Source organism: Struthio camelus, chromosome 1 (assembly GCF_040807025.1).
Source record: "Struthio camelus isolate bStrCam1 chromosome 1, bStrCam1.hap1, whole genome shotgun sequence".
Taxonomy (NCBI): Eukaryota; Metazoa; Chordata; class Aves; order Struthioniformes; family Struthionidae; genus Struthio; species Struthio camelus.
Window position 1 is genome coordinate 95,586,407 of NC_090942.1, and position 22,780 is coordinate 95,609,186.

Here is a 22,780-nt window from a genome sequence, read left to right on the forward strand (position 1 = left end):
CGTCCAATTAAAAAGCTAGCGGATAGCAAACGTGACTGCGGCAAATGGACCTTCAAAGCTTCCTCTTGCATACATCCGAGCTGTCTGCCACAGATCCCTGTGCCGAAAGGCTTCTGCCAGGTCAGAGCAGTGGCCAGCTTCTGGCACGCTCCACTCGGGGTCGTTCCCTGCTAGTCTGAATGTCAAGCCTCCTAGGCTCGTACTCGATCTCCAGCCTCCAGAACAGAAAGCTTCTGTGCGTGATTTACTGGGACAGAGTCAAGGAGCTGCAGCTTGGTGAGATGGTGTTTAGCAGGGCTGCAGTAACAAACCAAGCTACCTATGAGTACGTGAAAGGCAAAAACCTCACAGGAAGGAAGGTTACCTAGAGTCATGGCAGGGATGCTTTGGGAAGAAGAGAGAGCTGTGCCTGCATGGAGAGTCATCTACCTGAGGGAAACCGTGGAGGGCCCCCTCACTGGGACACATCATAACCAACCAGATAGAAGAACACAGCTGGGGGACAGTCCTCATCAGTGAGGAAGGTTTGGCAGTAGGGTCGGGATTTTGTCCCTGGATAACATGCTCAAGGCAACTGTCTTCTGTTAGTGGGAATGGAGTAGGTTGCTTGCCCGTAGTTGGCATTCCTTCCCCTCACCTAATCGAACATGTTCATTGTTATCTCTACCAAAGAGCATCATCCAAACCTTCTCCCCTCCCACTTTGATAAACTGTGTAGTGACAACCATCAGCCTCCTGCCAAAGCTGCCTGCTGAGTGGAAACATTTGTAGATTTGCTCTGTGTAGAAAGACCTGTTTCTCCTTTCCCCCCGCCCCCCTTTGCCTTAGAGGTTAGAGTTAATATGACTCACCTAATCTGGCTGCCAAGGTGAATTAGTGAAAACATCTCTACAGCTCTGTGCAAGATATCACAGCCTGGCATTTTTCTAACACACCATGGTACGTCTCTTCTCTCTCTGATCTGTACTATGACACCTCAATTTTATTGTAATGCTCTATTTTTTTAGAAATGGTTAATGTACTTTTATAGCGGACAGGGTTGCAAGCAAAAGGGTGTGACGTGCAAATGAGAGTAACTGAGTTTACAGAGCAAAACACTGCTGCTCGGAGTTGAAATGCAGATCACTGGTACAGGGACAAGAACAGTGCTGCCGCTATTTTAGCAAGAGACTGTCACAGAAACTGTTCCTGAAGAGTGTGTCCTGGGGCAGGGGAGAATGAGGGGCTGAACAGGCCTGTTGATATCTTTGATATGCCCTTTGCAACAAAAGTCGTCCCTTTCACCCATCCCCAGAGAGCTCCACTGGGCAAGCCAACAGCTCATCATCTGCTTTCTGTTGGCAAGGGTTATATGTAGCTGCTCAAAGCCCCTCTGCTGGCTGTGGTACACAGTTTAGACCTTAAGTGCATGGACGTGTGTAGGGGAGGAGCTGAAAAATATCTTCCCTTAGGAAAGTATACACCCTTTTAGGATACTTTCTGGAGTCCCATTGATACGGTTCTGTGACAGACAGACTTAACAGCACCCTTAATGAGGGTGTCACTCCATTAGAGCTGGTAAGTCACCCTCAACCCTCTTTTCATTACAGTGACAGACTTGTGACAAGGGCAAATTGCAGGAGAAGCAAGTCCCACTTGGAATGAACCCTGTGTATAAACAAGGCAGAATGGCAGAGCAAGTGATTTGCAAAGCACAGGCAAATTATGTTCTAACCTTTCCTTTATAAGCCTTTCCCTGATGTCTGACTACTTGCCAGTCAACTGACCGATCTACAACTGGGAGTGCTGCTGTAAAAGAAGAGGGACTGTTGGTTGTAGGCTCCGGTTGGGGGTGGGATTTTCAAAAAGCACTGTTAGCAGGTAGAGTATGTTATAAAAAGATCTGGAGATTGAAGCATATCCCAAACAAATATGAACCATGCTATGGCAAAACCACAATGAATTGGCTGTGTAGGCAGCCAAGCAGTGCAGAAGTTGTGATGCAATCTTTCCTCTCTATTCAGTCATGTTAAGATCTCATCTGAAATGTTGTGTTCAATTTGGGGAGTTGCACTTCCAGAGAAATGTGAACTAGTCAGAGAGGTCTAAAATAAAGCAACAAGAATGATCAAATGATCAAAGGTCTAGAAAACCTCACCTACAGAGAAAAATGGAAAGACCTGGCACTATTCATCCAAAAAAAAAAAAAAAAAGATGACAACTGAGGGAGGAACACAACTGATTTAAAGTTGATAAAAGGCTATTGCAGAGAAGGAGGGAGTTATTTGTTCTTTATATCTACAGTGGCTAAGACAAAAATAATGGCCTTAAACTGCAGCAAGGAAGATTCAGGTCATACTTTAGGAAAATTGTTCGAACGCTAAGGATAGTAAAGCTCTGGTACTCTGCTCCTACCGGAGTGAAAGAGGAACAGATTCCCAAACCTGTTCATGGGTGCAGAGTCACATCAATAAAGAGCACTTTATTGCATGAAAATCCAACCCTACCTCTTTCTCCACAGATTCTCCCCATGTTCCCCATAGCCTCCGCCCCACAACACAGCCAAACGTTGCAAGCAGTGTCCCAGGAGCTTTGGGTGTGCAGCAAGAGGCAGCTTTGCCTTCCTACCTCATAAAAAACACTGCTGCCGCGCAGCAAGGCCCTTCGCCAGACTGTTAGGGGATATGAAAACCTGCATCAAAGCGGTTGTAAATTTTAGACGTAGCAATGAGATTTCGACTCACCTAAACATCTGGTAGAAGTTGGAAAAGGAATTACTGGTTTGCCCTGCTGAAAAAAGGGGAAGGTTTTGCATGATAATAGATACGCTGCTGTTTTCATGCCAGATCTCAATGTCTGGGGATGGTTTTCCCCAAGGATGGTTCTGAAAATTGCCTGAAGGAAAAAAAAGGCAAAAATGACTGTGTAAGGGACAGAGTTGTCAGCAGATTTCAAAGTTCTTGAAATCCCTATCTCTGATGCTGAAGGCAAATGCATACAGCTAGCATTCCCAGTGTGTGCGGCCAGCCTGACCTGGCTATTATACTACAGCAAACCTGTGCCTATGTTGTGGAATAATGCTGCCATTTCAGGTAGTACTACGGGAACTTCAGCTTTGGCGTGGGGCTTAGCCACTACTTTTACCCAGGTCCTCAGAGCCAAGGACAACAGCCCAGTCCTCACAGACACTATCTGAACTCCAGCAAACATCTTAAGCACTTATGTGAAACGGCCAGAATTTCAGAAGTGATCAGCACCCATTGAGCAGAAAATATCTTTTGGCCAGAGAGTTTCCTTGGAAAACCTGACTGTGCTGTGCTCTTAGGAGCCCGAATGAGACGCCATGGGTGCTGAGCTTTTTTTGAAAACTTAGTCCTTATCCTTTAAGGGTTGGGGGACACATTCTCTATAAATGCAGAGGCATGCATCTGGGACTTGTGATTTGCATCCTGCCAAGCAATGCTTGCAGTCCTCTCAGGGGAGGGAAGAATCTCCCATCACAGTGCTTCTAACATAGTTCATATAGTCTTCCCAGGAAAAGCTACAGTCTGGTTTCTGAAGGAATAGTGTGGATACACTAATCCTAATATTTTATGCTTCCCCTGCACCTTTTGTCCAAGGATTCTAATGTGTTTTGCATACATTAGCCTCCCTGCCCTTTTCTGACCAGCAGGTGATGGGGGAGCAGGGTTATTAGCCACAATTTACAGAGGGAGAGCAATGGAGGGACTCACCTAAGGTCATACAGTGAGTTAAAACCAAAGCCGCAAACCTCCCCTGACTCCTGCCCCTGGCTGTAACCCAGATGCTCAAGTCACTGCTTTCAAAACTGTGTTAGAGAAGCAGTGCAGTTTAAATGTGTCATTTTGTATGTACAGTAGATCAGGCGTTTGTAATGATTATTGGTCTCTGTGGATCAAATTACACTTTGTTTCTCTCAGTTTGGCTGTGTTTAACTGCAGCTTGTTCTGATCGATGGTACTTCAGGGTGGTTGTTGCTCTGAGAGGCAGAAATAAATTGTTCATAGTTTTACGTGGCCAAAAGGTTACTGTCAGAATATACCACTATGTCTGCCAGCTACTCCTGAACCAGCCCATCAGCCAGAGCCCAACTAACCCCTCTTGGTACTCAGGCATCACACCAGTGAAGTCACTCTGGCCTCATGTGGTGGAGATTTTGCTTCTCTATCTCTGGTCTGGACAGTCTGTGGGATAACATGCTTTTCTACCACTTTTATGCATAATGGATTTCAGATTCTCAGATCCTGAGTTTTCCTTAATTAAATAAAATGCAAGTATCTTGCTGATATGGCTACTGAAGTAACTTCAAAATAGCTCTCCAAATAGCTGTTGTTTAGTTGCAGAACTTCCTGTTGTGGTTGTTCCTCTATAGCAATTAAACAGAAGACTCCCTAAATCTATGTGCCTAACCAAACCACTATCTGTATTTTTTGGTCATATCAGGCAGAGAATTTGAAGGTGAGGAAGAGTACCTGGAGATCCTAGGAATCACACGAGAGCAGTCGGGCAAGTACGAATGCAAAGCTGCCAACGAGGTTGCTTCAGCAGATGTCAAGCAAGTCCGGGTCACTGTGAACTGTGAGTACATAGCAACTGAAGTGGGTCGTCAATGGAGACTTTGCCCATGGGTAGGGCTGACTTTTGGAAAAGGAGAAGCCTTTTCCAGGTTCACATAACATGATCTGAAATATGAGGAGAATGAGGAGACTGAGGAAACTATCTGAAATCAGACACTTATTCCAGGAATGTTTGCGCGTTAAACTTGGTAATATATATTAAAAAAAGTTGGGGAGGAAGGGAGAGAGAGAAGGAGAAAGAAAGAGAGAAACTGTGAGTTACCCCTTCATCTCCCCTCAGAAAGGCTAGCGATGCCTTGTTTTTGTTCACTGATATTTGGGACAGCAGTAGCTTGAAGAGAAGCTGCAACATGGCAGCAAGGATAGATAAGGGTTTAGCCAGCTCAAAGCAAACACACACTTGCCTGCACCCAGTCATATAGGCAGTGCCTACCTGCCTATCACACCCCAGGGGCCTGGGGGAACGTGCATTAGAGGCATCCGTTAATGAGAGGGTGCAAAAACTTTACTTTTATTCTGATTTCAGGTTATTAGCATAAAGCCCTCACTAATAGAGATCGTCCTTGCACCTATGCAATACAAAAAAAGTTTTGACCAAAGATGACTGCTATCCACCTAAAAATGCTTACAGGCACAGTTAGATATGTGGCTCACCTCTACACCCCACACTCATAAGCTGGTATGAATCCAAGCCCTCTAGTGAGTTGGCCATGAATGGCATCACTGGTACACGCATAGGTGGATGTCTGCTTTCACTCTGCAGGCGTGCTCTTCTGTCTGTGACACAACCTATTTCAGACTGCCTTTACTCTTGTAATACTGTGTGTTTGGATGTCCACCTCAATATTTGTATGGCTCATATTTGGCACTGGAGTAATTTAAAATAAATATCCCCAGCTGCCTGCTCTCTTTCCTTGCTGGTGGCTAATACTTGTGCAGCAGGGATGGATGAATGGGAGGTGTGTCTTCTCCTGATCTGCTTCGTTTACACACCAAAATATTAATCTAAACTTAAATTGGAGATGATAAACATTAGCCCTACGGAATGTAAACAGACATGTTTCAGGGTGCGCATGCATCCCTTTTAGCTATCCTTGGTTCAAGGGTAGCTTGAACCTCTAGGAGTGGGTTAGGACAGAGAGCTGACAGCAGCAAGTGTTCCAGCCCATCCTAGTCTAATTCACCACCACATGTCATTTTAGCACCTTTTCATGCCTTTCTTGCTTCTCTTCTCTCTCCTTCCCATTGAGCTCTCCCATCAGATCAACGTGTGTCTTGCTTAGAAGTAGAAGTCACCGGCATCACTTTTGGGCTCCCTTCAGCATTTTCAGAATCAACACTGTTTTTTAGAATTATCTTAGAAATCGTGCAGTGGCTGTTTAATAAAAGCTGCTTCTTGGGCCAAGTTCTGCCATTGATGTGAATTTGCTACTCCAGATTAATTTCTTGTGTTAAACAGATCTATTTGGCTTTCTGCATTTATCCATTCAATGCAAATGAAAACAATAAGGCCTAGTAGCAGATTTTCTGAACTAAAGCTATTGAAGATGTTTTCTATCAAAAACAGCTGAGTTTATAAACTTTAGATATTCCATAAGAAGCAATTAATATTTGCAAATATTTCTGTGAAACATAATTTAAATGATGAATTTAATATGGTTACAACAGATTGTCTATATAAAGTCAGAACGTTTGCTTTTGACTATGCTTCAACTCATGATAACTGTGCTATACTAAGATTGTCGACATTTTTACTGGTATATCATAATTTAAGATGATATAGCTTCATAATATTAGTACATGGCCAAATTTTGAATATGAACAAATGATAATTTCCTTCAGGACAGATCTTTTATTTCTGAACAAAGTGAAAAAACTCTGAGGTCATGAGGACCATGCACATGAAAAAATTCAGTCCTATTTGAGGAATGACAGCTAGACATTTGCATACATCTTTCCTTATCTTGCTTCCTTAAACAACGCCACAAGGAGTTGAAATTGTGAGAATTACAGTAGGCTTGAAAAATGGGACCTGCACAACCTCCACAGCTTCCTGGCCATCTCTTGCCATCCACTGACACTGTGGAGCATGCAGCTTGTCAGTCCGACTGCAGGAGAAAGCATCACCTTTTTCCTTTGGTCTACACCACCATCTTCAGGCTTTGTGAGTAATGGCTGTTTCACATTACAGATAGGGAAACTGAGGCCCAGGGAAGACTTAAGGGCAGAACCCTAAAGAGAACCTATTCCTGGCTTCTCCCACAGCATGCAGCTAAACATAGAGTAGCTGCCTTTTGAATATAATATAATTAATTTGTGCAGGGCCCCCCACCTGTGCCTTACCACTTCTTGCAAAGGAGTGCTGCAGCGAGGAGACTGCTGTTTGCTGAGCAGTCAGTGTCATCAGGGACGGTATTGCCTTAACAAGAAAGGTAGCTGCTGAGGTTTGGCCTGTCCATCCACCTGGGGCGGTTTTCTTTAGAAAGCCTGAATCTGTGGCTACTACGGGACTGCTAAGAGTGAAAGGTTCAGCTCGCCGGTGGGAACCAGAGGAGCGAATGCTCAGGGCGCTAGCCTAGTGCTATCATCTTCTAGGCCCACAAAAAGGTACTTGTTCTTTCCATGACTTATCTCATGTGCTGGATTCACTGACGTGGAAAAAGGTTGTCTCGCTGCTGACGGCAAGAAGAAAGGTACTCGAACGAAAAAATCAACGGATGCTTAAAAACATCACCTTCACTATCCTTTTATTACCCCTCCTTCTTCCTAAATTAAAATATTTACGTGAACCCACAGCCTTTGAATGTAGGATCCTATTTATGTACACTTATTAATATTTATGATGTTCGAGGGCGCACTGCAATATCCCTAAAGTCCTGCATAAAATCCCGATTAAGGTCAGGAAAGGGATCACATTGAGATGGTTAATGTGATCACAGCAAACTTCCCTTCCATATATCTTCCAGACTAAATTATTTTTTTCTTTGACTGACACAATACATTTTGATTCTTTTTTTTTTTTGGCCTTTCAACACCAAGTCAGATACAGGAGAAGGAGCTATACTCTGTACACGCAGAGTGTGCTTTTGTGCTGACTGGAGTCTCAGCAAAGTAGCCATCTTAGTTGCATCCCCAGAATCTCAGGATATTCAGGTACTAGGGATGATAGATAAGACACTTACTCTCTGATCTCTGTCAGCAGCCAGGTGGAAATAATTCCGCCTTTTAACTTGTAAAGCTTGTCGTGTAACGTTTTGAACGTGGGGCTGAGAGTGACGGTACCAGAGGCTGCCGTACCTGTGGCACTGAGCCAGCATTGAGACCCAGCTCCAGCAGAGCACACCGATATCTATTCCAAGTTTTGTTTGCCTGTACTGCAACTCTCAGGCTTCAAATTAGCCGGGGGATGGGAGCACCATGGTGTGCTGAGGACAGGCTTCATGCACAGCGATCACAAACAAACCTACTGGAACTTCTGACAAAGCAAAATGTTCAGGAAGGTTTGGGCAGAATTTGTAGTTCTAGATACCTGAGGTAGGCATATTAATAAGCTGTCTGGTTTTCAGAGTTGCTAATCACCTGCATCTCCTGCTAAAGCCCTTCCATTTTGGCCATGTGTCCTTTGTTCTTTCCTTTCTTATTATAGTTTTGACAGTAGACACAGAGGTTGTACAAAAAATATTATGCACAATAGTGTTTAATTCCTAGCTTCTTCTATTTATTTCTGCTGTCTTGCTGTTGCCCTTGATGAAGCCCTTCTCTCATCTTTCTCTCTCTGATGAATCCATATGAACTAGGGCTGCACAAGTAAATACTCAGAAATTACAGAAGCCCATTGTTAACCTTAACTCTGCCCACTCATACCTGTGCATTTATCACAGAGCCTTATTCAGTGCCACTGTAGAGAAGCATGAGTAAGGAGTGGTGCTAGCATACTGTATTAGGGAGAGTTCAACGAGCAGGTATGCTCCAGAGGCAGAGGGCAGAATGAGCCACAGAAAGCAGCAGCTGTGGGCCTCTATCAGCCCAAACAGTTCACATGAGGAAGCCAGCCCAGAAGTAGTTTCACTGTTTCCTTTCACCTGCAAATGCGTGAAATGAACAAGTGTTTCTTTCATGCAGACCCTCCCACTATCACAGAGTCCAAGAGCAATGAAGCGGCCACAGGACGACAAGCCTTACTCCGGTGCGAGGCGTCAGCAGTGCCCACACCTGATTTTGAGTGGTACAGAGACGACACCAGGTAAGACCAGTAGCTGTAGTCTTCCTTTCCTTCCTTTTTGGTCCATGCAATAAGGAATCCTTAGAGAATCACTTCTTGTCCTCCTGACTCTTCTCTTCAAATAAATTACTCTCCACAAACCGCACAAGTTATGTTTGTCCCATTGGCTTAGTCAAAGTCAAAGTGTCCAGGGCTGAAAGAGGCAGTCCTCCTCTGAACCAGGGACACTGAAGGAAATGTTGAGGATGAAGCTCTTACCTTTAAGTCAGTAATGGGCCGATACACAAGTAAGACATCAAAAGTACTTTCTTCCTGACAAAGTTCATGCGTTAAATAGCTCATGATAAAAATGCAAAAATAGCCAGTGTTAAGTCTCCAAGTAGGTAATACTACCCTAGCTGTCTTCATCCAGGGGAAGGTGCTGCTGAAATGAAAGATGCTGCCAGGCGTGTGACCTGAGCAACCTAGATTTGCATATGGGCAGAATATGAGAAACAGTATCTGTCCTTAATACTTGAGCACTTACCTTGCATTAAAAAGGTGTCTTTATTATCCTGGTTTTCAAGCTGACCCATGTGCACAGGCTCAGGGGTGACTTGGCTTTTCTATACACATTCATTCGAACACATTAATTAGTGTCTTCTACTAAAAACCTTTTCTCCAAGTGCATGCCAGCCCACAGCTGATTACTTCATTTCCAAGTTTCAGCTAGTGCTGGGTAAAGGGCTCCTCTCTTTCTCCCAGCCCTTCTCCCCACCTTGCTTCTCCACCGGTTACTAGTGGCATTTCCCTCTACTGTACTTTCTTCCTTTCATTCCATCCTTCTGCTTTCCTTCAACAGTTTCCTTCTTTGGCCCCCTTCTTCTCACCTCTCCTTCCTGCCTCTCCCCATCCTTACCCATCAGCTGGTCTCAACAACTTTGATTTACCTTCTGCTGGGCAGTGATTTCCTCCCTGACATAACTACCATTGCACTGCACACCTCTTCTCCTATCTTTCCAGGATAAACAGTGCCAACGGTCTGGAGATAAAGAGCACGGGGAGCCAGTCTCTGCTGATGGTGGCCAATGTCACTGAAGAACACTACGGGAACTACACCTGTGTGGCTGCCAACAAGCTGGGAGTCACAAATGCCAGCCTATACCTTTACAGTAAGTATGGGCGAGGGTAAAGAGATGTCCAGGTCACTCTCAAAAAGACCAGGCTGTGTAGTAAGCACACAGTGACACTGTGACCCAGAATTCAGGAAAATATCCACTTTCCAACCCCCCCAAACCACCAGCCAGGACCTGACTTTCAACACTGTGCTTGAGGTACTTACCTGTTCCTATCCACAGCAAAACACAAACACCGCCAAATTTGAAAGTTTACAGTCAAAGCCTTTGATTGGCTTTTCCTGCTGAAGTCAAATGTTGTTAAAATAATAAAACCATGTTGTTTTAAAGATGGAAACAAAAACCCCTTTAGAGTGACAGCCCCTTTAATAAGGAAACAGAAGGCAAGGGCTTGGAGGGTCCATGACAGCTGAGAAATGGCAAGTGATTCAAAGAGATGGAGAGAACTAGCCACCGAGCCTGAGGAGAACAAGGGAGAGTCAAGAAAAAGAAGTGAATTTGAAAATGAGAGAAAATGGAAGGGGGAAAAAAAAGCCTGCAAAAGTGGGAAAAGATAGGATGATTTAAAGGGACATACCATAGGGAACATTGGGAAAAAGGTAATCAGCAGATGAAGTATGGAATAAAATTCCTTGGATCTCTCTTCTGCTGCCTTCCAATTATTGAGGTTATTGCAGTAAACTTTAACAGACAAAAGTTGATACTAGACTAAACTCCAGAACAGAATTACTTGCTAGTTCTAAATTTTGCAGCTGATTCAAATCTGACTCTAAATTAAAGCCCTTACCCCTCACCTCCCTCACATACGCATGTAAACTGTGGAGTATTCAAAATGCAATTCTGGATTCCAAGTCTAAAACTAGGACTCAACTTTCACTGCACATTGTTATTGCCACCAGAAATAGGCTGCAACAGAATGAGCCATTCAAATGAATGGTCCCACAGACGCAAAAGTGAGTGGGGTCTGTATTCCTGTGAAAATCACAAACTGAATTAAAATACCCAGGCCAGGACCTTTATAAACAGAACAAAAGATAAGATGTGCAAAGCAGTCTTATTCTGAGAAGCAGTTTAGTCTGGTTTCTCCTGACTGTGGTTAGACTACTCAAAGCATCAGGGAAACAGTTACTTTTTTTAATGGACATAGTGCAGAAGGACAAATCCATTGGTATTCTGTGTCTGCCACCTCTGGATTTATTTCATTGCAGTTTGAATCTTTGTAAAATTGAGGGGCATTCCATGGACGTTGTTTTTCCCCCTCAAAAGGATAGATAAGGACATTATCATAAAATAAGATATCTTTGATTTCCTGTAGCATTGGGGCACACAAACAAGGCAAATTTCTACTTTGAATGTCTTTTTCACCCTGATCTTGTGACTGTCATGAGATTCAAATAAAATCTCCAGGCAGCAATCTGGAACACAGTTTTCAAATACTGCAGATTTGTTCTTGCTGGTATTAATAATAATGCTAAGTTTAGAATCCATTATTTGTGGCTGAATTCTAAATTTGGACCTCTCCATTGATTGCTCTTATACAGATGAGCTGAAATGCATCACTGAAACATAATATAAGATAAAACTCTATAATGTATGTGCACATGATTTTAGATAGGGTTTGGTTTTGCTCAAAAAGCACTTTGGCTGACTTCAGTACTTCACCTCTAAGCATCTCAAAGGACTTGCTAGCAATGAATATTTTAACATCACAAGTTATTTGGAAATGGGTAAGTGTTATTAGCACCATTTTGCAGTAGTAAACTAAGAAACAGAGTGAAGAAACGATTTACCCATGATTATAACGTCAGTGGCAGAACATGTAAGAGACCCCAGGGAGATCTTGTGAAGTTGCCATTACCTATTCTAGGGGAAACATGGCAACTATTAAAGATGACTTGCAACAAGGAAATAAAAAGTGAGTCGTGCTATTTTAGTCTTCCTCTGATGCGTATGAAGAAAGTTTTCCTTCTTTGAAGTTGTTGGGTTTTGTTTATCATTTTTACCTTAGAAATTCAAGTCCTGTTTATGCTGGAAAGTGCTAGAGAACTTGTGAAGTAGCAACATCACAAGAGCCAAGAGAATGGAGGTTCGAGAGCTGGGAGAGATTTGCTGATTTTTGTCAGACTGTTTCTAGCTTTTATTTTTGTTGCTTAGTTAATCCCAATTTCTTCACTATTCAGTGCTGCGGAGAGAGAAAGCCATTATGAATATTGTTTGGAGAAATATCTGTTCTCCTTTTAGTTAGTATGGAAGAGAGAAAGAGAGAAAAAAAATAAACCCAGGCAGACTGGAGTTGCTATTTCTGAGGTTAAAAAAATCAGGGAGGAGATGAGTGAAGGGAATCAAGCCTTTTAAAGAAAGCAGCACAAAAAAACTATGAGCCCAGCTGGAAGAAAAAGTGCTTTACAGGTCACCCAACAGCTGAAATAGCAGACAATGCACACTCCTAGCCACACACCCAGGCAGGAAGAAGAAGCAGTGCCAAGCTTTTGCAAGGTACAGCAAATACTCAAATACTTTGAGTGATTTTTCTTTCCTAGAATCAGGTGGACTGAATCAGCAGGGAGGGATTTTATTTCTTTTCTAAACAGAGAACAAGCTCACTGTAGGGCAGCATCCCACTGGGGAAGCAGGTACAACGCTGGTTCCTCAATGCCCCATAGCAGTGAAAAAATGGCAGTCAGCAGTGAAGAAACAACCAGAGTTAGTGATGAGGTACTAGCATCTTTGCCTTAGGTGGAGGGCAAAAGGGGAGCTAGCAAAATGATACGAAAGAACAGTTTAGCGATAGAGAAAGGTGGGTGATTTCCGGGAAATCTCTGCTACCATTGAAAAACTCTCAGAGAAACTGAGTTTCTTTGATGTCTGTGCCATAGACAGAAGATGCATTAAAATACAAAAGCAGCTCACTGTAGCTATATGAATAGGTGGGTAGTGATCTTTGTTAAGTGATGCTGCAGCAGTATTGCCTGCTGCAGGTGGAGAGATTTATACCCCTCACTCCTGGAGACTGAGTTTATAGCAACATACAAATGGCCATACTGGGTCAGAAGAAAGGTCTGTCTTGCCCAGGATCTGGTCTCCAACAGCAACCAGGAACATGTTTACAGAAAGAGCATGCAGGTACTGTTTGATGGTGCAACGGATCTAATAGCTTGCTGCCATCCCTTCATCCCCGTTCCTTATGCTCACCCTGTTCTCTGCCATGTGCCATTGCTTCCCTTACTCTGGTACTCAGTGATGACCAACTGAGCTGGTCAACATGCTAAACGAGCAAAAGCATAACCAAGCTCATCTGCCTCCAAATAATCCCAAAAGTTGTCTTTTGTTTTAGTGAGCTGAATTAATTGAGGGAAGGGATGACCAAGCACCCAAGCCCAGGCAAGAGAGGGAACCATACCATGCATCTGGATATGAGGAGTTTGGAGGGAGGACCATGTTCTTCAGCATCAGTGAGCCATTACATTGGTTCAGCTCTGCAGTAGCCTAGGAACATGGTTTGTAACCTCCACAAGCAGAAAATACTGTGAGAGCTAGGAAAAGGGCAGTAACAGTCATGGGAGAGAGGATCTCTGTGAAAATTGTCCAGCAGAGAGGTCAAGCCAGGGCTGCATCACAGAACAAGAGAGATGAAACATAGTGCCAAAAAAGGGAAAGCTTTTTTCCGAAGTGTATTATGAGGGAAGGAACTTGTTTTCTTTTCATTACACTAAGCTAACCGAATGCTATGGGAAACATTAGGAGCAAAGCCAACATTTGTATCTCAACCCATGCTACACCCAAGTATAACCGTATGCACATGCACACCAGATGCACATCTGCCATACAAGCATATACATAGGTAGGTTTACATATGCATTAATTTTATATGCATGCACCTGTGCAATGGTATAAGCAAGTACACGCATATCCACAGGCACGCAGAAGTACAGACAGCACCTGCTGCGTTCCAGCAAGGCAGAGAAAAGAAATGAAAGCTGTTCCAAATTAGTTGAATTCCATCTCCTGCAGAACTAGCCCATCCCTGAGGATAAAACAGGCGACAACAGGGCTGTGCTGCACGTCCTCGTGCACTCCTGCTGGCTAAATTGTCTCGATTGTAGGAGACTGCCAGGTCCCTTGCCACTTGCTCTGCAGTTTGCATCCTCTGCAACCTCCAGTGAGTAAGGAAATCTGGAGGTGAAGCAGTAGCTGGCAAGGCCCATGCTGATTAGAAGCAGCAACAAGCAGGAGCCCACCACTATCTCCTCCAGAGGCTTCAGATATAGTTATCATTTTAGTCCAGCAGTTATAATCCCAGCAACAAACACATTCTTAAGAAGAGTTGGCGCTTGCCTCTAACATCATTATTTGGTAGTGCCCCAGCACTACCCCCAGCACAGGCGTAGGCTCCATGCACACACTTACCCCTTCTCTTAACTCTCTGCCCATGCTTTGTTGCACATGAGTATTGTTTATGGTGGTTGCTGCCAGCGTTTGGAGCATAACTGTGACTGAAATGCAAGGCACTCAGTGCAAACCTCGAATTTTCTCAGGGGCTGTCAATAACAGGGAGACACAGGACAGGAAAGGAGGTGGTTAGGGTGACAGTTAGATGGGGCAAGGCTGAGACACTGCTAATGAGCTTGGGTGGAGCAATAAAGGCAGCACGCAGCAGGCTAGGGGAACAGAGGTAGAGTCCTTGAATAGGAAGCAGCATGATAATGAGGCCGTAGTGCTTTGCTTTAACTGCTTATGCTGTGCAGTCTGCAGCCTGCTGTGCAGGAAGAAGGAAAAGGGGAGTTTCAGTTATTTAACCAAACTAAATAACAAGGAAGTCATGTCAGCACAACAGCCTGCTTTCACAGAACAATAGTCCCCTGTTGCTACATAAACATAGAGATCCAGGCTAGCTGTGTATTTTCTAGCAAGAGACAATCTCCCCTGTGCCTGCTGTGGATTCAAACAGCTCTATTAGCACCATGAGGGTGGGAGATCTGCCATTGTCACAGGGACGAGGTTGACCTGCTGCGTCCCTATGGGCTCTAGCTAGTCAAAAAGTAGCTCCTTGCAGCAAGGGTGCTATATAAAGAGCACTGGCCTCCAAATAGTTGGGACTAGGCTGACCGGAGAATAGTTGACTACCGACGTAACCTGCCAAGCACTATGTCCATCAATGGTGGTCTTAGCACTGTTTCCACAGGTAAGCCAGGAGGCAGCTCATTGCTCCAGGCCTATCAGCTTTTGCGTAGTAGCATGTCTGTACAGCTATACTGATTACCTAATGGCCAGCCCCTGAGCAGAAACTTGTCTCAGTCAGGACAGGGTATCCAGCAAGCTCCGAAGATAATGAACGGAAACTCACTGATTAGAGACAAGTCTAGGAGGGGCTTGTATTTTCGGTTCTGCTCCTGGCTGTGCAAGTCAGCATTTGACCCTGGGCAAATTGCTTCTTTGCTCTGTTAATCACCTGCAGTATCTGTAAAATGGGATTAACACTACCTTTTACCTCAGACTGGGGTCTCTGACTCCTGATGTCACTCAGTGTCTGTGCAATACTTTGAGATCCTGGCATGGAAAAAGCAAAGCATGAAGCCAGCAATAGCCATTTCCTGCTGTGATGTATAACAAGGATGCATTGTTAAGAACCTATAATCAAGACAGCAGATTCTGCACACTACTAAAGGTTGATGGTTCTGCAAAAGCTGTGTTCCTGTAGGAAAACAAAGGCTCAAAAGAAACACGCCACCTGTGAGGATTCAGCAGGGCAAATATTCCCATGCCCACATCCTCAAGGGACCTGTCGCTCACAAGAAATCCATTGTGGAGAAGGTTCAATGGAAGCAGTAGCTACAGGTGGAGGACTTCCACAATTCACCTCTCTGCCAAAGGCTAGCTTCCAGCAGAAGGTATAGCTGAAAGCAGCTGTAGGGTGATGACATGAGGGGTCCTTGAAAGCCAGAGGGATGATGTGGCCTGTCAACTCCAATTAGCTTCACTGCAGGTGCTTAATTCCTCTTGCTGTGTGGGTATTATTTGTTTAGTTCTTCAAACAACTTCTGTCTGACGCCCAGTCCCAGAGGATGTTGACGTGCATTAGGTGTGTTGCTAGTGAAATGCTCTGTATATGAAACTTACTCTAGTTCATCTGCTTTGAGGATGGACAGCTCCATCAGGTTGGTAACTGCTGCTTGCTTGGTGTGAAAAGTGGCTCATCCTTTTCTCCTGCATGTTGCTTATTGGTTTTTTTCCCCCCTTAGAACGAGTTTTACCCACACTCCCCAATCCTTTTCCAGGTCAGTATATGCTTTATGTCAAAGTAGCTCTCTAGCCGGGTCATTCTCCATCATCCTGATAAATGCTAAGAGCTAGGGATGGGTTCAGAAATGCAGGAAATAAGGGCTATCCCTTCTCCTCTGTGTGTCATTTGCTCCCTTCTGCTCACCTTCCTCATCCTTCCTCTTCCCCCTCCCTTTCCACAAAACCAATCAACTGAGCAGGAACAACCTTTAGTCAAGCTTTGAGGCTCTGATATTGTGTCCTCATCCAAGTCTGGACTATCTTCAACGAGGTTCAATTTGTCTTTAGATACGCTCCTAATATATATTCCAGTCCTAAGCTATCTTTGCCTACATATTCTGATTTGGATGAAAAGCATAAGCAGACCTAAAAATCTTGCAGAGATGGTGGAGGGGACAAGTGAGCAGCTAAAAATTAAATTGCTACCAAGAGATTGTCACTCTAGTTGTGAAAACTATTCACAGTGAAACACCTTGTCCTCTCATTCCTCTGTCAAACACACCCAAATCCGTCTGTCACACAGTACTGCATTTGAGGGACAGAGCCTGAAAAGAAGTGCAAGGTAAAAGCACGTAAGATGGTGGGATGCTACTGAGTGGTTTATTCCAAAGAGAGGAGGTATGAAGGCAAAAAAAACCGTAGGAGTCTCGAGTATTTTCGAGCCTCTGCCACATGCTGGCTAACTATGTCTCAGGTCCAGGCAGTATGGCCCGGACTTGCATGAGATTTGGAGTTTGGATGCAACCTTGAGATTCTGAAAAAGCCTGGAGACTCTGCAGTTCCAGAAATGAGGCTATTTCCAGGTGTTTGAAACTAAATCAATAATAAGGCAGCCAGTCCCCTTAGTCACTTAAAAAATGCTTGCCTAGGGCTCCTTCATATCTTTGTTTTACCACCATGTGATGAAGATATTGATAATCAAACCACCGGGATGTTCTGAGTCCTAAATAGTTAATGTCTGCATAGAGCTTTGAGGTAGAGTGTCATTATGAACCCAGGTTGTTTTGTAAAAGGGCACCTGCCCAAGTAAAGCACCTGCAGGTACTCCCATGAAAAGAACAATAAATGCTGGGTGTTACATCAGCTCCATTTAACTACTCTGCATTTTCAAATGAAGCTCTGCTCTTGGCAACTTATTCAGGCTCAGGATGTAGCCACAATTGCCTATTTAAAAGGCAAATCTGCAAATACAATTAAAGAAAAGTACCTAAAAAAAAAAAGGAAGGAAAAAAAGAGAAATCAAGCTACCATTAAAATTAAATCCCAGAGAGTGATTTGTAAATAACATTCAAGGAGCTGAGAAAAGGAGTAAAGTAGGCCATTGGGAACCTAGCGTGGAAAAATAAATCCAATTAAACACCATTATTGTATATACTGCAAATGAAACTTGTGCTTGGATATGAAATTGAAGTTGCTGAGGCTGTTTGGGATGTAAGGTTTTGAGGAGTTTTCCTATTTTGGGTGTTCTTTTTAAGCAAAATTTTCAATGGCAAATATTTTTGCCTGATGGAAAACCCAGGGCTTTTTCTTTTTTATGATTATTTTTATTATATATCCTTAAATTCCACAGACAGGCAATGTTCATTTTTTTCATAGCCAGCTCTATTTACAGCTGGTTTTGAATTAGTAGCCCATTAAGGTAAATGATAAAGCAAAAACTACAAGTGAGCAAGGCCCAGATTTCCATACCAAATACCCCTCCTAATCAGGCTGCCAAGGCCCTCCTGCACAGCTTTAGTCAATCCTTTAAAACATTCTCCTCTCTGCCTTTGAAGGTTTTTTTTTTTTTCATTTTGCTGCCCCCTATTCTCCTGAGAGTTCCTCCAAGAACATCCTGATGTGACATGACTTCTGCAAGGAGTCTTCAGGAATTTGTGATGCCAAATGCTGGGATATCTCCAGTGAACCAGGACATGCTAAGAGGATTTTGCAAAGGGGAAAAGTAGAATTTAAATACTCTGGGCCTCATTTGTTTTCTGAAAGCCCCTAGCAGCTTCCTTAATGTGGGCGTTCAGCACAGCTATTGGCACTTATCTCCAAGTTTGCTTTCCCTTTGCTGTTCATCTTCAGAGAGACCTTAGGCCTAGAGTTTTCTCGTTTGATCTTTTCCTCCCAATGAGCTTATGTTCTGGGATGCAATCCTCAGCTCTTAAACAAGCCTCGATGACCAGATTCATGTTCTGTTCCCTCCTCCTGCCTCAATTTCATTCTCTAAAGGCTCCATAACACTTTCCTGCCCTGTGGGGTTTTGAGCATTAGTTGTAAAAAGATTTTTGGAGATGAAGAGCACTGTGCTCACGCTAAGCATTGCTATCATTAGCTAGCTGCTGTGGAAGCGTCTTGCTTTCAGGCAGGCTAGAGACTCAGAAGAAGCCTGTTCTGCTAAATACATGGGACTTGAATTTGATGAGGCTGTTTCCTAGAAGGCTGGTGGGAGCCCAGCTGATTCAGCTCTTGGCTGTGCGCAATTGTCCCAGGTTAAGTTTCCAGCTTTCTTGATTCTGCAGCAAGGCATTCAAAGTGCCCTGAAATGTCCTCTGGGATGATGTCAATTCATCACATTTTCCTGCCTGCATTGTAACATCACATTGTAATGAGATGACACAACATCTGGTGGTCATGATGGGGACCTTACTGCATCATCAAGTGGCTTTTCAAATAAGTTTCCTCTGGAAAGGGATAATTTTGCACATTCCCCACTACACTTGTCAAGGTCAGGGTCAGTGGGATCTCTGTTGAGCATCAAAGACATCTATCACAATTATGGCACTAGCTCCATCTCAGTCCTCTGCTGAACCTCACCCTCAGCCCTTTGAACATAGACTCCCCTGTGGTTAGTACCCGGTGTCCACACTGAAATGGCTTAGCCAGACTGACAGGCTTCAAAACACATAAGTCTGTCAGGCAGGAGTTTTGTGATCAGGGTTTACCACAGATTAATCAAAGACTTTCTCAAACTGAAGTATGGTTAGCTTGAACACATCGGGAGCTCTGCTGGGAGATGCTGTGTGTCCCAGTGAGTGGCAGCACCTGGAACTGCCCAGGGTAACTTGCAAGGGCATCAAGCATGCAAGCTGACCTTTGGGACCTGATCAGAAAAAGTCCAGTTGCAGTCATCAACAGGATAACAAAAGATTTATAGCAGTAGTGCGTAAGTAATTGGCAGAGGGGGAGGGAAAATGAAAATGAGCAGTCCTGTCTTTCTGCTAAAAGCCATACTGATTGGAGAATGGCCCTGGATGGACTGTAGATTGTAGCTAGTCTGTGTTTAGCTGTAGCCTGTCCTGTCACTAATGCCTTCATCAAGAGGGTGGGAGCTGGGGGAAGGGAGGAAAGAGACGTTCATTTGGGGCTGATGACCAGAGTGGGAAACACCCAGAGCATCTTTCTTTGTAATCCCCTCTCAATGCACTTCCCTCCCCACGGAGGTCCTAGCGGTGGAGAAGAGAGAATTTGTCCATTGCAGTGACCACCTCCACCCATCCATGCTCCCCTTTAGCTTCCTCCCATGCTTGGCCTTACCAGTTCTGCTCTGCAGACTGCTTTCCTGTGAGCTGGTTCTCTTTTGGCAAAAGGTAATATCTGAATATTTTGAAACTTAGGAGAGAATGTGCGGAAATACATCAGACTGTAAAGGGTTAACATATGAAGGGCCTAGCTGACTAGGAAGTTGCATGGGAAGAGCCCACAGAAACCAATCATCTCAGTGCAGTGTGGCCAGTTAAGGAACCCATCCATTTCTGAAATCCTCTCTCTCACCACTGAGACCAAAATTTGCTTTCCCAGAGGGAGTCCAAGAAAGGGTCAGTGAAAACTTAAGTCTTCACAGCCTTTAAAACGATTCATTATGTGGTAGAGCTGAGCATAACTGTAGCATAAACAGGCCAAAAAGTCCAAACTTGTCCTACTGCGATCCTGACACAGAAATAACCAGCAGACAAAAATAATGGCTGTAGAGAGCAAGTGTGGAGTGCATGTTTGTGGCCATTCGTGCGTCAGGTGTCTCCCTAAATTCTCAGGCATTCAAGAGCCATAGTTCAGTTGTGCTCCTCACTGTGTGGTGATGTGTACCTGACTAGTCAGAGAGAGTGTGCCTCTCTCTTCCCCGAATACTGGCTGATCTTTGACCAGAGCCAAAGATCATCGGCCTCTTTGGCAGAGCTCAGCTGTAATGCCAGTCACTCTGAATAGAAAGCACAACTCAAGGCTCACCTTGCTTCCCACTGATGGTATCCAGCGAGATTTTCCAAAGAGCTCATTCTCCATTTGGTGAGTCCACAAGGGCATGTCTCTGCAGAGTGGACACTCAGCCAGGCCAAGCTTCTCTTCTTGCTCAGGGTGAGCACCCATCTCTGCCAGGCTGGTAGGTACTGCAGGCTGAGATCATGTTGGGTGCTGAGCTTGCTGGGATTTCAGGCCAAGGCAATAGGAAGGACAAGACAGAGTGAAGGCAGAAGGCTGACATCATATTATTTGTTTCTTCCTCCTTCATAAATATTGAGCAAGTGGTGACATTTTACCTTATTTTGACCATGTAGTTAAAAATGAATAAAATCAAAGGCAGAGAAGATGATAGCGTCTTCCAAAAGGGGTAGTGGGGATTTGTTTGTTTTCAGCTGGAAGCAACACCTTACAGAAAAGAGACATGCCAAGAATTATTTCTGTTTCTATGGCTACTAACATTGCTTGGTCTTTTTGGATAGCAACAGACAGTTTCTGTTTGCTGACATTGTTTAAAAAAATAAAAATAAAAATAAAAACTGTCTGCTTCTTTCCCCAAAAAGCAAAAAGAAAAGAAACTAGCTTTCTTTCAAGAAAAAGGGAGAGAAAGATAGGGGGAAGAAGGGGGGGGGGGGATGGCTTTATTGCTTCATCTGTTTCTGTACTTTTTGTTCATTAATTTTAATTGAGATTGATTTATTCCAAAATGAGCCATGAATTGCATATATTTGCATAACCCTCTCCAATAGCAATGTTGTGGAGATTCAGTGAGTGCGGAAGAGCACAAGCAGAGGGTAAGAACTGAGACTGGAAGTCCCAGAAAGATATTCCTCAGAGCTAGGCCCTTGCACTGGGATGCCGAAGACATTTCAAGGTCTCTTGAGTCACAGGTGTGGCTTTACATGGTTGCAGCACGCAGGCGAGCACTGCAAAATAGAGGTCAGGGCTCAGCCGCCAGGGTGGGAGAGTGGAGGTTGGGTGAAACCAGGCAGGGGAGAAATTGCACAACTGCACTGAAGAGATTAGTAACAAGCTCATGGAAGAGCAACTGCCACAGAAAATCAATTGTCAGGCAGGGACACCGATAGCGTCAGAGCTGTAGCATGGACAGATTCACCTGCAGAGCAGTGCTTAGGCAGACGATAAGTCCCCTGAGGCATATATCCCCAGCCTGGAGGACACCTGATTGTATCTATATGTTAGACAAGCTTCTGAAGCCACCAGCTGAACCCTCCTCCTTTGAGAGGAGCTTATGCCCACTGCACAGCAAATGTACCTAAATCCTTGCTCTCTCCCTCTCGCTCTTCTGACTTCTCTTGCTCAGCTGCCAGCCCAGCTAATTGGAACTCAAGTGTGGACAGCAGCAAGGAGGAACATGAAGAACTGCCACTATTTCCTTGATTTAATCCTTAAACACACACAAGAAAAGTTCTCTCCCTTGAGAGAAAATGTCCAAAGAGTAATTCCCACCTTCATCCTCCTCCTCCTCCTCTCCCCGTTTCCATTTCCACTGAAAACCACTCAAGAATTTGCCTAACAAATTGGCCTTCCCCTCTGGTTATTGTCCCAAGTGAACAGTCTCTCCATTCACTAACCCATGACGGTAAGTCGGTTTGGGAAGCGGCAGGTTTATCTTCCCAGCTCAGGCGTTGCACCGGGCCCGCTTGTGAACCAGTTGCCATTCAGTGCCTGCTTTGCTGTTGATAAAGCACATTACACATGGCTGGGCTTGCATGATTAATACAGCTGTCTAAGCGCTCTCTGTAAAAACAAAAACAACTGGGAAAAGGGAGGTGCAGGATTTGGGAGGGAGAGGGTGCACAGGGAAAAAAAAAATCCATAGAAACCAGGCTTGCAGAAAAATCTGAGTTCTCCTGGCAGGCCTTTCCCGCCATGGGCGAGGAGGCCTCTCGGCAGAGCTTCCCAGCAAAAGGGACAGGCCTAGGGGCATGGGGAGTGAAGGGGAATTGTGCTTGGCCCTTCCTCACTGTCACATGCATGTCCCACTGCGGTTTGGGGAATGGCTCCATGGGTAGGAGCAAGGGGAAGAATGATGTGATGATCAGGCCACGGAGATGATGTGTTGTAACCAGCACAGCCTCAGTGAGGTCCAGCCAGGCAGCCTTTACGGTAGGTGTCACAGAGCCGCGTGCACACTGGCGCATGTATACACTCCCAGGCCAGACCACTACACACACACCTAGCTCAGAGCTGCATCCCATGCTCATTGAGCAATTTTCAGGCACCCTAGAACATGTAAAGGATGAACAGAAGTGGCTGTGGGCCTCTTTTCCATTACACACGAGCCATTCAGCAGATGGCCAGTTCAGCTTCCTGTATAATAGTTAACGTTCCCTTTTGAATTG

The 22,780-nt window shown here is 44.4% G+C and overlaps 1 protein-coding gene across 4 annotated transcripts in view; it reads left to right on the forward strand.

Annotated features, from left to right (window-relative positions):
- LSAMP (limbic system associated membrane protein) overlaps positions 1-22,780 on the forward strand; it is a 1,028,525-nt gene that overhangs the window by 982,929 nt on the left and 22,816 nt on the right. For 2 of the 4 annotated variants that reach the window (XM_009675203.2, XM_009675202.2), the window contains 4 exons: positions 4,444-4,578; positions 8,700-8,820; positions 9,802-9,950; positions 16,154-16,189. In XM_009675203.2, the coding sequence (XP_009673498.1) occupies positions 4,444-4,578; positions 8,700-8,820; positions 9,802-9,950; positions 16,154-16,189 (441 nt within the window). The remainder of the gene's footprint in view (positions 1-4,443; positions 4,579-8,699; positions 8,821-9,801; positions 9,951-16,153; positions 16,190-22,780) is intronic. The other 2 variants (XM_068958854.1, XM_009675204.2) reach the window with 1 other exon arrangement.